Source organism: Lacerta agilis, chromosome 12, assembly GCF_009819535.1.
Source record: "Lacerta agilis isolate rLacAgi1 chromosome 12, rLacAgi1.pri, whole genome shotgun sequence".
Classification (NCBI taxonomy): domain Eukaryota; kingdom Metazoa; phylum Chordata; class Lepidosauria; order Squamata; family Lacertidae; genus Lacerta; species Lacerta agilis.
The window spans coordinates 30,505,100-30,519,979 of record NC_046323.1 but is presented as its reverse complement, the minus strand read 5'-3'; the positions used below and the strand labels follow the sequence as shown (position 1 = coordinate 30,519,979).

The 14,880-nt window shown below is 45.2% G+C and overlaps 2 protein-coding genes across 3 annotated transcripts; both read right to left on the bottom strand.

The window, feature by feature from the left end:
* Positions 1-315: 315 nt before the first annotated feature.
* Positions 316-7,187, bottom strand: LOC117055975 (tissue factor pathway inhibitor 2-like). Its single transcript, XM_033165946.1, has 6 exons — positions 7,130-7,187; positions 5,150-5,560; positions 3,232-3,411; positions 2,936-3,115; positions 2,468-2,641; positions 316-673 (listed from the first exon to the last, which is right to left on the bottom strand). Exons 1-6 carry the CDS (start codon positions 7,185-7,187, stop codon positions 612-614), a joined length of 1,065 nt encoding a protein of 354 aa, XP_033021837.1. The 3' UTR covers positions 316-611.
* A 1,235-nt stretch (positions 7,188-8,422) lies between these two features.
* TFPI2 (tissue factor pathway inhibitor 2) lies at positions 8,423-14,847 on the bottom strand. 2 transcript variants are annotated; one of them, XM_033165780.1, is made up of 5 exons: positions 14,432-14,847; positions 11,766-11,945; positions 11,469-11,648; positions 10,848-11,021; positions 8,423-9,605 (listed from the first exon to the last, which is right to left on the bottom strand). In XM_033165780.1, exons 1-5 carry the CDS (start codon positions 14,775-14,777, stop codon positions 9,559-9,561), a joined length of 927 nt encoding a protein of 308 aa, XP_033021671.1. In that variant the 5' UTR covers positions 14,778-14,847; the 3' UTR covers positions 8,423-9,558. The 2 variants fall into 2 exon arrangements, with proteins under 2 accessions (XP_033021671.1, XP_033021670.1); XM_033165779.1 differs by having other exon boundaries at positions 8,423-9,608; positions 14,432-14,845.
* Between the last annotated feature and the right edge of the window lie 33 nt (positions 14,848-14,880).

Genomic DNA, 14,880 nt, shown 5'->3' with positions numbered 1-14,880 from the left:
CTGTAATCTTTGGATGAAGTGTGGTATACAAATTTAATAAATAATAATAATAATAATAATCAAGCAAGTATTCCTTTTCAATTCACTTGGGAGTTCCTGGCAAATACCTTCATAAAATTCCTGAAAAGTTCATAGTGGAAGAATTGATAGCAACAATACCAATTTATTCTTAGTGTTCTTTAAGAAAAATAAATAAAGCAAATAATATGCAGCAGGTGACAGAGAAAGATCCTTGTTCAGTAGTGAGTGTTGAGCCTATTCCTGCACATCAAGAATCTCTGAATGACGGTCAATAAACCACTGTTTATAAATAAATCACTGTGCTTTGAATATGGAGGCCAGTCCACAAGGCTGATCAGCCCTCATCAGATAACAGTAACGTTGACTTATTACATTTCCAGAACTGATCGTGTAGAAGAGCTGTTAAAATTGCTACATATAAACTAAAACAAAATCCACCCATAAATTAATGTTTTCAGTGTTAAAATAATGCTTCTGGTCTGGAGACCTTCAGGTGCAAGAATGTATGTGGCATTTGTTTGATTAGTAGACTTCTCCTCCTTATGAGATGGTATTTCCCAATATTGCAACCGTTGCTTACGTTCTTCCAACTAAGAAAAGAATAGAAACTGAATCACAATCGGAGGTAACTTAATCACTTCATTCACTTTTACTAGAAGAAAAAGAGAGAAGAAGAAAAAAGCATGCAACGTTCCAAGTCCGCAAAACCCAAGGCACCAGATAATTGCAGTTTCTAATATGCATGTCACAGGCATTCAAGCAGGGGCGAAAGTGAGCACTCCTCTCGAGTGCCCACAAGCAGGACTGAGTCAAGCACAGCCCAGTTCACAGAAAGCAGGACCTGTGCTCACCTTAAGCTCTGCAAGTGCCACCTTCTCATAAGGCCCTTGAACTCTCCTTGGGGAGGAACAGAAGGCAGCAGCGGACACTTACCTGGCCTTAACACATGAGATCATAGTTCTAGAGCGTGTGCAGATGGGAGACAGACTTCCAGGGAAAGGGAAGTGCCCCTTGCTTAAAATTCCTGGGCCTTGGGCAGGAAAAAAAAGGAGGGGCAGTGGAGGATGCTTTGTAAGCACACTTCAAACTTTTTGGAGGTGATTACCGGTACCTCAAAAAAAAAAAAAAAAAAAGACATTGCAAAACACTGGCTTTTCCAAGCGGCTGTGTGGAACCATGTAGAGCGTGCTTCACACTGTTGTCCCCCCTAATTTTATCCCCCTCTCCAAGCAAGGATTTCATGTTTTAAGGAAATAATGCGCAAGTGTGCATAATATACTGAACGTTTCAGTATGCCTGCCTTTATGGAAATAAATTGAAAAGGTTTTATTTGCAGGTCATCCTGCTTGGTAAGCAGGCCAGGATTTAACTACCTTCCAGTTCTTTAGGACCGAGTTCCTTATGCTTAGGCAGGCTCCCCCTCATCCCCTCTCTTCTTCTTCAAGCCCTGTGAAAACGTATCTGCTGACACCACTCGCCACTCCCTCCAGGATTGCAGAAAACTGACTTCATGCTGAGTGAGCATGCTGGTCCATCTAGCCCAGCATTTTCACTGACTTGGGTTTCAGGCCGAGGTCTCTCCCAGCCTTACCTGGAGATGCCAGGGATTGAACCTGAAGCCCCCTGCGTACAAGACAGGTGCTTTACCAATAGGCTATGGCCCTTCGCTTTTGTTTGATTGGTTGGGAGGAAGCAGGAGGGAGCCTCTCCAGAGGCCCCAGCTATATGTTGGGCAGCTGGTCCAGAGAGAAGCCATGCCTGGGTTTCTCACAAGCTGCTTTTATTGCTGAGTCTTGGCAATTCCCACCTTTTGCACTGCAGTCCCTTCAAAACAGCACAATTTACTCTGGAGCGTACAGCCATTCCCCATGCCTTGCCCACTTCCGGTCCCTCTCATTTCCTTTGGCAGTCCCACAACCACTCGGGGAAAGGGAGCAAACTGAATGGGTACTATAGTCTACCTGCGGCTGCGGCTGCTGCACTCTGCACCCACAGAAGGTGGTTTAATGCAGGGGTGGGAAACATTTGTCCTTCCATTTTTTTTATTGGACTCCCAACTCCCATCAGCCTCAGATGGTCAGGGATGATGAAAGATGAAAGGTCTTTAAGCAGAGGCTTGACAGCCATCTGTCAGGAATGCTTTGATGGTGTTTCCTGCTTGGCAGGGGGTTGGACTGGATGGCCCTTGTGGTCTCTTCCAACTCTATGATTCTATGGAGTCCAGCAGCATTTAGACGGACAGTTTCCTCACCCCTGATATAACGAAAAGCCACCCTACAAAATTCATGGGACCAAGACAGCATTAGCTCTGCATGCTACTTAAAACCATTTTTTTGATCTTCCCAGACTTACTAGCACAGGTCTTATTTGTGAACCTTCACAATCTGGCTAAAACACTGCTCAAGTCCCTGTAAATCTCTATCACAGCAAGAGAAGAGAAGCCTACCATGCTTGCAGGCGTTCATGCAGTCTTTCTGTGTGCGAAAGTTGTTATTATTCCCACCGCATCCTGTGTAGATGAATGCCTCACAAGTTCTGCTCGATATATTGTAGTAAAAGCGACGTACTGAAGCAAAACAACGTCCCACATCCTTGGGACTAGAGCAAAAGGAGGGACCCCCTTAAAAAAACAAAAACCAAAGGAGTTAATTAAGGGTGTGTGTGTTTTGAAGAGCAGAATATAGTGATGTTTAGAATTCAAAACCAATAATGCCCAGCTTTAAAAAAAAAAAAAAATCAGCAGAGTTTACAGTTTTATATAGATTCGATACAATATCACCTGGTTCACCAAGAACTGCTGTTGTAGAGCTCCTGTTCCCTTGGAGAGTAAGTTTAGGAAATACATGAGAACATTTCATCCCTCCCGCACCTATCAAGCTAAATAGGCCTATGGCTTGTATGAAAAAATAATTACTTTTCCCCAACTTGCAGGTGTCAATGCAGGATCTTTTACTGGAAAATATGTTAGGGTGTTGTGAATGTCTTTTAGGGAAAAATTCCTCGCATTTCGTTGTCTCGAGGTTGAAGAAATATTTCGGCTTCAGGGGGCTCCAGGTCCCTTGCGGAGGTTTCACTCGGCACATTACAGGCACTTCTGAAAATTAAACCACAACTGTTTAGATTAAAAAAAAACTGTCTAAAGGAAACCATTGCTTTTAAAAATCTCCCCCAATTCACTTCAGGATTTGAAATTTTAGAACAATGACTTACTCTTGATTTTCCCGCAAGTTTCTATACAAGCATCAAAGCTCAAAAAGTTGTTTTCGTTCCCCAAGCAGCCCCCATAAGTAAACCTCTGGCAGTCTTGGGCAGCTCGGTTGTAGTACCACCTGTCAAATGAACCTGGGCAGACTCCGGGCACCGGTGACTCTAGGCAGAGCTCTCTGTTGTCTGCATGAAAACAAAACCAGGGGAACGGAGGAAATGAAATGCTTTAAGTCCAAATGATGTAAGGGGGGGGGGAGCCTGGCTAGATCAGGCCAAAGATTCAGGCAGTCCAGCATCCGGTTATCTGTGGTCAATCAGATGGCCTGAACTCAACAGCACCCACCCCACATGCAATTCCCAGCAGCTGGCCTTCAGAGGCATACAACCTCCAACAGGGGAGTCAGAAAAGAGCCTCTGTGGCAAGTCACATTTGAATGCCTAATATCCTTTGTGAATTTGTACACTTTGTCCTCTTTCACGGCTGTTCAAGTTGGTGTCTGTCACTACCTCTTGTGGGAGCAAACGCCAAAGTTTAAATATACACTGTGGTAAGAAGTATTTCCAACATTTAGCTTCAGTGAACAGTATGTTTCCAAGCACAATTCAGGCCCAGTATACCTGAAGAAGTGTCTCCACCCCTATTGTTCAGCCCGGACACTGAGGTCCAGTTCCGAAGGCCTTCTGGCGGTTCCCTCCCTGCGAGAAGTGAGGTTACAGGGAACCAGGCAGAGGGCCTTCTGTGGAACGCCCTTCCATCAGATGTCAAGGAAATAAACAACCAGCTGACTTTTAGATGACATCTGAAGGCAGCCCTGTCTAGGGAAGCTTTTAATGTTTGATGTTTTATCGTGTTTTGGGAGCTGCCCAGAGTGGCTGGGGAAACCCAGCCAGATGGGCTAGGTATAAATAACAGTTGCCCCCAAAGCGGGAGAAATGCCACGCTGCCAAGCAAAAGGGACTGTGTCGTGATCTGCTTAAGACTTCTGCAGTCCATTTCACCCTGCTCCAAAAGATTCCTTCAAGCCCCATTGTTTTCAGTCAATCATTAGCTTTTAAGAGGGTCTATTGGCCACCTCATGAGAAGCGAAGACTCCCTAGAAAAGACCCTGATGTTGGGAAAGATGGAGGGCACAAGGAGAAGGGGACGACAGAGGATGAGATGGTTGGACAGTGTTCTCGAAGCTACTAACATGAGTTTGGCCAAACTGCGAGAGGCAGTGAAGGATAGGCGTGCCTGGCGTGCTCTGGTCCATGGGGTCACGAAGAGTCGGACACGACTGAACGACTGAACAACAACAAATTAAACGACTAAACAACAACAAAAATTCATCCGAACTGTGTGTGTGTTTAATGTGTGTTTTATCATTCCTTGTATTCCTTGTATTACCAATGTTCAGTGTCAAGTGCAGTATTTGAGCGGCTACAACAGCGCCCCCCAGCCCTGGAGGATTTAAAGGAAGGCACAAGTGCTTTAGTAAGCCAAATACTCAAAAACTCCTTCGCTCATATTATTTCTCATAATAAAAACGCTTTGTCGCCAGCGAGTTGGATTGGGGGGGGGGGGGCGGTACACCACGCGAGGCAACGTGGGGATGAACCGGGTAAAAACATTCCTCTTCTCGCAGACCTAATGAAGCAATCTATGGCCTTCTAAACTGTGGGCGGAAATTATTGTTCTCCTTTGTTGATAGGTCATGTATTTTTGTGGTTTTGTTAAAAATACATATATTGCAAACCGCCCTGTGATCTGTGCGAGGGAAGGGCGGCGTAGGAATTTAATTAAGAAAAACAACAAATAATAATAATAGGGTATGAGAACTGTGGTCGCGATCACTGAGAAGGTCAGAAGAAATCCGTTTTACAGCGTCTTGCAAGCGCGCAGCCAAGGAAGCTCCCAAAACAGACCCGCGCCCCACGTTACCTGGCGTCGGGATCTGGAGCCGGACGTGGTCTAGGAGCACCACGAAGGCGGCGGCTCGCAGAAAGGCGCGCGAGTTCCCCGCGGCCTGGCCCATCGCCCGCCGCGGGCGACTCGCTGCGAGGGCCGGGCTCGTCGACGAACGACGGAGACGTTGGGCTCGCGGAGCCGCCGAGGCCTCTTTAAGGAGGAACTGCGCGTCTTCCCAAGGCCTCCTCGTCGCGGCTCGAGGGCTGGGCGCGCGTCTCGCGGGCGCGTTGCAGAAGACATCCCCGGCGGGAGCAGAGTCCCTGGCATCCGCGAGCAGCATTGGAGGCGAGGGCACGGCGAGCGGGGTTGCCGCGGAGGCCTGGCGCGTCTCGGCTCCCCACCTCGACGGCGGCGGCGGCAAAAAGGCGCAGGGGATGAGCTGCCCTCGAGCAAAAAGTCCCCGGGCCCGAAACCATCAGCAACTCGCCGAGCCTTTGGGTTTTAAATAATCCCCAGTGCGCATAATGTGGCCACGCGGCTCTTGATGCTTCCGGGGTTGATGGATTTGTTTAGAACAGTGTGACCATTATTACTTGACTTCCTTTGAAGAACATAATTTGTCCATTAACCTACTGTTGGGGACATTTTGGAGGGTGGTGGTTTATGCGCTGGAGGGGGTGTAATCGGGAGAAATATTTGTATATTTTAGTCCTGTTCTTATCGAAGTGCCCAACTGCAAGGCCCAGTCCAATTTGTAGGATTGGACCTGGCTATTGCAGGGTAAGTCACACTCAGCTCCGAACAGTTAACTCTGTTACTACGTTGGGGGAATGTTGGTTTGTTTCAGTGCTTCAAAGCCCCTGGGTACGTCGGTTATATTGACTAGAGGCACATTTCAATGTCGATTGGAAAATGTTGGGTGGATGTTGCAGTTTATTCCTAGGATGTAGAGCTTGAGGTTTTTAATGTTTGATGTTTTATTGTGTTTTTAATATTCTGTTGGGAGCCACCCAGAGTGGCTGGGAAAACCAGCCAGATGGGCGGGTATAAATAAAAAATTCTTAACAAAAAAAAAAAAATCCTTCCAGTAGCACCTTAGAGACCAACTAGTTTGTTACTGGTATGAGCTTTCGTGTGCATGCACACAAAAGCTCATACCAATAATAGTCTTAGTTGGTCTCTATGGTGCTACTGGAAGGAATTTTTTTTATTTTGTTTCGACTATGGCAAACCAACACAGCTACCTACCTGTAATAAATTCTTGTTATTGATATTTTTATTATTATTATTATTATTATTATTAAGCTAAGTTGGCCCAGATGGCCTTCAAAGTTCCAAAGTAGTCCCATTAAAAAGTCACATCCATTTATTTCTAATCTTCACTGATTCCGCCTTACATAACATACATTCCCTTTATTCTCTGAAATGTGAAGGGATGCTGGTTTGCTGAAGGGAAACAAGATGCTATGTTTAATTTTCCCTTGTATTTTATTTTCGTACATTTTTAATACATGGGGGATGGGGAGTAGCACATGCGTTGCATTCCAAAGATCAGAGGCTTTATCAGTTGCATCTTCAGGCTAGGTTGTTCTGGTATGACACCCATTTAAGGCTGCTTTATACATAATCCCCTCCTTCATGGATCACTGCCTTGTCGTGGCGAAGGGGCTTGAATAACTCAGGGAAGCTATGAGCTATGGCATGCAGGGCCACCCAAGATGGACAGGTCATAGCTGAAAGTTTAGACTAAATGTGATCCACCTGGAGGAGGAACCGGCAAGCCACTCCAGTATCCCTGCCAATAAAACTCCATGGACAAAGACAACAGGCATATAAAAGTTATGTGCCTGGCGTGCTCTGGTCCATGGGGTCACGAAGAGTCGGACACAACTGAATGACTGAACAACAACATACTTAATCCCACCTGTCAATTATGAAACTGAAAATAATGTGACTGCAGTTCTCGAGAAGTCACCCATCCAGGTGCTGACCAGATTCTGCTGCCCTACTTACCTTCAGCAAGGTGATACCCTTCAGACCACAAGGAGTCACTGAACAGGGATTTGAGCATGAATCTCCCCACTACTAGTCCTGTCCATGACCCCTTCAGCTGCAGAAGAGGCAATTCTGCATGTGGACATCTGTCCTCTTCCTTGAAATGAATGGGACGGATATGCTTGGGAGCAGAGGCAGAGTCTAGATCTTAACTGGATAAAGTGGAATGAAAATGTAGCATGTGCGCATGCAGTGTGTACATACATGGGCTGCAAAATAAGTTAGCTAGGGGAAAACTAGACCTACATAAAATGATGTGTAACAAATTAGGAGAAACAAACACTTATGACAATTTATTTTTATTTTTAATTTACAGTGAAGGTCAGATACACTTGCACATAGCAAGATAGGATATAATTTTACCAATTCTCATATAGGCAAAGTAAGGTTTGGCACAGGTGCAAATATCCTTAGGGAAACAGACAGCATGAAGTGAAGGCAGATGACTCTTCCTCAGCTTCAGAACAGAAAACATGCCGAATGCACATTAATAAAGGCACCACAAAATGTGTTCTGTGTAAGAGATCAGGAGGAGGGAAATAACCTCAATATCTGTCTGGTGTTCTCCACTCTTAACTGTCCAGCAGGAATAATCTCATGATGAAAATTAATCCTGTAGCTTTAGAACTGGACCAGATGACAATGGAAGATGCAGCCATCAGTTCACCACATGTAGGTTATGGCTCACCTTTAAAAAAACAAGCAAACCCCACTGCTGGTCTCTTCCCGGTGCCAGCTTTTTAATTAGCAGCATTACAATTAATGTGTATTATGAAGAACAAATTATTTTATTTTTATTATCACCACTTCTATATCCCACCTATTCTCCAAGGTGGCAAACACACTTCTCCCCTCTGTATCCTCACAATGACCCTGTGAGATAGGTTAGGCTGGGAGACAGTGTGTGTACAAAAATCACCCAGACATGGCTGAGTGGTGATTTGAGCCCTAGTCTCCCAAGTCCTAGTCTAGCATTCTTAACCACTAGTCCACATTCATATTTCATAACCTCAAACAAGGGCTTTGAACCAAGGATAGAATTTTAGGGTGTCAGATTGGGTTTTGACTTATTTACATTCTCCTCCCTTCCAATTCACTTGGTAGTTTGTGGTAAGCCTGCCCCTTAAGGATGTTCTTGAAAAGTTCACAGCAAATGAATTGATACCAATTTATTCCAGAGAAAACCAAGAGTTTGGCTAATCTTCAATTAAGGGAACAATGCAAGAAATATCTGACAAAGATCCAATTTACAAAAAAATCAGCTATGGGCCATGTTTCTGGCTTCAACTATTCAACAACAGTTCAGCTCTTCCAATACAGCAGAACCATTTTCATAAACTATACAAAGGAGAAAGTTTAAATATTTATATTAACATTTTACAAAACTTGGGGGAAACTCCATATAAATAAGAGCTAAAGATCTGCAGTTATCCTGCAACGTCTCCTAGTTCTGCCACAAAACCTGTAATCGGCTATATCCTCTCTGCCAGACTTATTCACATATAAACACAGGAATCTCCCTTATTCCAAGCCAGAATATTTGTTCAGCCAGCTCAGTATTGTCTCCAATGTGTGGATGAAGCTTTCCAAGGTTTCAGGCCAAAGCCCTCCCCATTGCCCACTATCTAATTCCAGAAAGTGGTCAGTGAGACTTGCCTGATCTCCTGCCACTGGCATCACTGGCTTAACATGAGCAAGGCAGCATTGAGAGTGGTGTGCTGCAAATGCATTGGCAGAAGCTTTGGATTGGTTCTGCCCATGTGTTTCAACTGCGCCAACCACACCCCGACTGATCAGCCACTGTCATGCAGGTGATGGGAGGTCATGTAACATCAACACGGTAGATCGCTTTAACTAGAGATTCCAAGAACTAAACTTCAGACGTTCTGCATGCAAGGTAATCCCTCTACCACGCATCTGCCACCCCTCCTTATGAAGGTGAGGATAAGAAAGATCAGGAGGAGGTCTTAATTTAGTGTTCCATATAATGAAACCATCAGAAAGGGTCTATCATATTCAGCAGCCAGTAGAGAAGGATCGATGTTCAGAAGGGAGTGTTGAGCTGCCTCTTGTGCGTCCAAGTATCTGAATGAGGGTCAACAGCCCAGGATTTTATCCTTCCAACAGGGCACACTGGCATGTGCATGGGCCCCAATCCATAAGTGAGCTGTAACTAGATCAAAGTAACCTTGCTGTTCTACATTTCAAAACTGTTCATATAGTAAAACTGTTACATATCCACAAAAAACTGAACAAAACCAAAACCCACCCATAAGTTAAAAGTTTCTAGTGAGTGAAATCAGTGCATCTAGTCTGGAGACCTCTCCAGATTTAAGAAGGTATGTGGCGTTTGTTTGATTTGAATGTTGGCTGTAGGCTCCTCATCCTTATGAGACAACATATTTTGATCCCGTAGCAGGTGGTTTCTTTCTCCCTCCTAAGAAAAGAATAGAAACCGAAATATAATCGGAGGTAACTTAAATCACTTTATTCACATGTGGTGAAAGAAGATAAGAGAGAAGAAAAAGGGATGCAACATTCTAGGTCTGCTAATTCTCAACCACCAGGTAATTGCAGTTTCCACTATGGGTGTTTGGGCCATTAAAGCAGGGACAAAAGCGAGCCCCCATCTCAGCAGGACTGAAGCCAGCACAACCCTCCTTGTGGCAAGCAGGGCCTGTGCTCACCTTAATGCCTGCAGGTACTACCTCCTCACAAAAGCGAACGGGCCCTTGACCATGGTGGGTAGAAGATAGTCTGCCAGGGAAAGGTCGAACTCCATGCCTGAAATTCCTTGGCAGAGGATGCTTTCTCACAAGCTGCTTTTGCCACAACCTGGGGCCCATCCCACCTTTGCACTCCTTCACAGCAGCACAAATGACATGCCCACGCCTAGCCTTCATCCGGCAACTATTGCCGCTTTCTGGTCCCTCTCACCTCCTTCTACATCCTCACAAACTTTGGCCAAGGGAGTGAGCTGGAAATACGGGGGGACTGCAATCCACCTGTGGCTACTGCATTCTGCACCTATGGAAGGTGGTTTAATGCAGGAGTGGGACACCTGTGCCTCTCCAGTTGTTCTTGGACTCCATCTCCCATCAGCCTCAGCCAACACGTCACATGGTCAGGACGATGAGAGATATGTACTCCAGTGGCATTTGGACGGACACAGTTTTCTCACCCCGAAATAACGAAAAGCCTCCCTGTTTACTCTTGGAGAGCATCAGCTGTTTGTGCTGCTTAATGTTGTTCTCTTAAATCACTCCAGAATTACTAAAGGTAAAGGTACCCCTGACTGTTAGGTCCAGTCGCAGCGCTCATCTCACTCTATAGGCTGAGGGAGCCGGTGTTTGTCCGCAGACAGCTTCCAGGTCATGTGGCCAGCATGACTAAGCCGCTTCTGGTGAACCAGAGCAGCGCACAGAAATGCCGTTTACCTTCCCACCGGAGCGGTACCTATTTATCTATTTGCACTTTGAGGTCCTTTCGAACTGCTAGGTGGGCAGGAGCTGGGACCGAACAACAGGAGCTCACCCTGTAGCGGGGATTTGAACCACCGACCTTCTGATCGGCAAGCCCTAGGCTAACAGGGCTTATTTGTGAACCTTCACAATCTGGCTATAAGACTGCATACGTCCCTGTAACTCTCGATCTCAGCAAGGAGAGAGCATCCTACCTTTCTTGCAGGCCTTGAGACATGATTTCCGAGTGAGGAAGTTGTTAATATTTCCTCCACATCCTGTATAGGTGAATTCTTCACAATCTCCTGTGTCTATGTTGTAATAAAAGCGAGGAACTGAACTCGAACAAATTCCCACATCTTTGGGGTTAGAGCAAAAGGAGGGGATATCTTTAGAAAGAGAGAGAGAGAGAGAGAGAGTTAATAACACTACTTGTTTTTGTTTTTTGAAGTGTAGACTGCAGTGGTGTTAGGCATTCAACCAACAGTTCCCAGTCAGAAAGTGGACTGAGTTTCTGATCTTTGATTTAATATTTGTACACTGCCTTTCCAGCAAAAATGTTGAGCTCAGAGGGGTTCATAACTACAAAGCATTAAAAATTAGCAAACATTTCCATCTGTGCAATCAAATAGGGGGGGAAAACAACACACCACAATTGTGCATTGGTAAAGCAAAAACGAACAATGCCATAAATAATTGATGCAATTCAATGCAAACTTGTAATAATTCAAAATTAATTCATCAGAAATGGTTGGCGAGCACCAGTCCCATGAGACACAACAGAACGTTTCACCCTCCCCCACCCAAACGAGCTATTAATTAAAAATAACAATTACTTCTTTTCGGCAGGCAGAAGTTCATGCAGGAGTCTTTATCGTCAAATCGGTTCTGGTTTCCTAAACAGCCTCCATAATAAAAATTTTCACAGCTCATCGTCTCAAGGTTGAAATAATATTTTCGGATTAAACCTCTACAGATTCCTTCATCAGATTTCAGTCGGCATATTTTGGGCACCTCTAAAAACGAAAGAGCAACCAACTGGATAAAAACAACAATCTAAGCCAAACCATTGCTTTTATCAAACCAATCCTGTAATTCACTCCAGGATTTGAAATTTTAGAGCCATGACTTACTCTTGATTCTCCCGCAAGTTTTTGAACACTCTTCAAAACTCAAGAAGTTGTTGTCGTTTCCCACGCAGCCCCCGAAACTAAACTCCTGGCAGGTTTGGGTGGCTCTGTCGTAGTACCACCTGACATACAAACCCCGGCAGGGTCCTTTAAGTGGTGGCTGTAGACAGATCTCTCTGTTGTCTGCATGAAAACAGAAGTGGGGTGGGGAAAAGAGAAATGCTTTAGGTACAAATCCCAGAAATAAGAAGAGAAGCGAGTACGGAGGCAGGTAAGAAATTCATGTGTTGAAAGTTTGTCCCAGTGACCTCTCCTGCATCAGGCCCAAGGCCCAAGTAGTCCAGCATCCTTTTCTCACAGTAGTCAGCCAGTTGCCTATGAGTAGCCTGAAAGCAGGACCTGAGTTCAAGAGCACTCTTCCCACCTGTGATTCCCACAACTGGCCTTCAGAGGCATAAAAAAGGGAAAGGATCCCTGGACGGTTAAGTCCAGACAAAGGCGACTATGGGGTTGCAATGCTCATCTCGCTTTCAGGCTGAGGGAGCCGGCGTTTGTCCACAGACAGCTTTCCGGCTCATGTGGCCAGCATGACTAAACCGCTTCTGGCGCAATGGAACACCGTGATGGAAACCACAGCGCACAGAAATGCCATTTACCTTCCCGCCACAGCGGTACCTCTTTTATCTACTTGCACTGGCGTGCTTTCAAACTGCTAGGTTGGCAGGAGCTGGGACAGAGCAACGGGGGCTCACTCTGTTGTGGGGATTCGAACTGCGCATCTTGCAATCGGAAGAGGCTGAGTGGTTTAGACCACAGTGCCACCCGCGTCTCTGTTTCAGAGGCATACCTCCTTCTTGTGGAGGGCGATGGATAGGACTGTGGTGGGGCAGCTGAAATTATTCTAGGTGACATCAATCTGGGTTGAGAATGCTGTGGCAGGATTGCTGACAGGAGTTATATCCTGTCATCTTATAATACATGTTCTCAGAGAGCTGTACTGGTCGCCAATCTGCTACCAGGCCAGGATCAAGATGTTACTCTTAGTATGAAAAGGTCTTAACAGATTGGGGTCAGTTTACTTGCGAGATCCCCCCCCAATATGCCCGCTGAACTACTTTGATCTGTGACCGGTGTCATATAATACTCATTCCACATTTGTAAGAAATATTATAGTGTGGCAGCACTCACACTTTGGAACTCCCTGCCTAGGGAAACCAGGCAGGCAAATGCCATTCTACTCTTTTCCGCACCTGCTAAAAACATTTATCTTTAGGCAAGCCTACTTTGTAAACTGCTTTGAGGGTGGTTGTTTTTAACTATCAAGCAGTGTATAAATTGTATGAAATAAATTAATAATAATAATAATAATAATAATAATAATAATAATAATAATTTATTGAGTTTATATACTGTCCTATACCCGGAGGTCTCAGGGTGGTTCACAGACAAAATTACAACATATATAATCAGAATAAAAACAGCAACCCGATAAACCCCCCCCCCCACCGAAAAGAGTCACGTTTTAAAAGGGTATAGGATGCCAAACAGATCAACCAAAGGCCTGGTTAAAAAGGAACGTTTTTGCCTGGTGCCTAAACTATATAATGAAGGTGCCAGGCGAACTTCACTGGGGTGAGCATTCCACAGATGGAGAGAAAGCCCGTTCTCCAGACATGTAGAATGTTGGCATGTTTTCTAATTTGATTTTTAGCTTATCATTCACTTTAATTTTTTTTAATGTTTTAAATACTTTTTGTGATGGCTGCATTATTTTATTCTTTTCATAAACTGCTTTGAGGTTTTATTACAATGACATGGTATCTAAAACTTGTGAAATGGATTATTATTTTTTTTAAAAAAAACAGTCTCCAACAGCAGAGGTAGAAACATAGCCATTGTGGCTAGTAGTCGTCCACAACCTAATCTTTCATGAATCTGCCCAATCCTCTTTTGAACCCTGAAACCCAAAGAGCAAAGATACTGAGCTAAATGGACCAATGGTCTGATTCAGAATAAGGCAGCTTTCTGTGGTCACAGTACTAAATTGCTTGGAAAATGGCATTTTGCTGCAGATCTGGCTTGTATTTCTGAATCCTGACATTTGGGGGGAAATGTCAACATATCTTGCATTTCTGGACAACGCAAGATCCTTCTTTAATTTATCACATTTAAAGGGAATATAATCTCTACATTACAGCCACAAGCGCCAAACACACCGGCAAACACTCAATGACGTCATCACTATTACCTGACAGCACTGAGTGATAGTCTTTACTTGGACTTTTGTTATTTTAACCCCTGGGCAACCACACTCTTTCTACGTTCCTATTCTAGAGTTTCCTTCTTTGATCTTTAATTTTTCACCTGTTGTTATAATTGTTCTCTCTGTTTTGTAAACATTGTGCAATGAAGTTTTTAAAGAAAAACTTTGCCAAGAAAGAATAAAAACACCAGCACTCATCATATTTTGGCTACCAGCTAGGCAAGGAAAAGCAAAATAAAAATAAAATAAAAACGGTTTTGGCAGACGGGGACAGGTGCAGCATGTGGGGCGAAGCGAGGATTTTGGAAAGATAACATCGGTCGCCGTCCCTGGGAAGAGCAAAAACAACTGGCAATAAGAAAACAGCTGATAACATGCCACCGCTACCAGAAAAGGTCCCGATTACCTCCCGTCATCGACTGGGGCCAGACCTGCTCCAGAAGTGCCACGAACGAGACGACCAACAGAAAGGCCCGCGAGTTTCCAGAAGTCAGATCCATCGCTGCAAGTCGCTGCGTGCGTTTGGCTGGTCTACGACCGATGGAAACGTTGGCCACAGTGGCCCCTTTATAAACGATCCCGGCTTCTCCGCCGCCGCCTCCTGGCCCAAAGCCTGCTGCGGGCGTGTTTCCCAGACGAGGGAGGCCTCGGCGGGGGTGATTCATCCGTTTCTGGAAAGCGATGCAAACCGCGAGGGGGCGGGCGGACCGACGGAGCGGTCCCTTGCGTGGCTGGTGCGCCCCGCGCGTCATTGCGCATCTTCCGAAGAAGCAGCTCCGCGAGGTGGTCGCTGGCCGATCCCGACACGTATCCGGCACGGGACGGGTGGGGCGGGTCTGGCGCCTTGCTGCTCGC

What these genes read in the sequence shown, in the direction of transcription:
- TFPI2 (XM_033165779.1), bottom strand. Translation starts at nt 14,777, where the DNA reads ATGACGCGCGGGGCGCACCAGCCACGCAAGGGACCGCTCCGTCGGTCC. An exon ending in AACTTGCGGGAGAATCAAGA is followed by an intron (nt 11,649 to 11,765) that starts GTAAGTCATGGC and finishes TTTCGTTTTTAG; the next exon opens with AGGTGCCCAAAATATGCCGA. An exon ending in TCTCAAGGCCTGCAAGAAAG is followed by an intron (nt 9,609 to 10,847) that starts GTAGGATGCTCT and finishes TTCTTTTCTTAG; the next exon opens with GAGGGAGAAAGAAACCACCT.
- LOC117055975 (XM_033165946.1), bottom strand. Translation starts at nt 7,187, where the DNA reads ATGCTCAAATCCCTGTTCAGTGACTCCTTGTGGTCTGAAGGGTATCAC. An exon ending in GCTCCAGATCCCGACGCCAG is followed by an intron (nt 3,412 to 5,149) that starts GTAACGTGGGGC and finishes GTTTTCATGCAG; the next exon opens with ACAACAGAGAGCTCTGCCTA. An exon ending in AACTTGCGGGAAAATCAAGA is followed by an intron (nt 3,116 to 3,231) that starts GTAAGTCATTGT and finishes TTTAATTTTCAG; the next exon opens with AAGTGCCTGTAATGTGCCGA.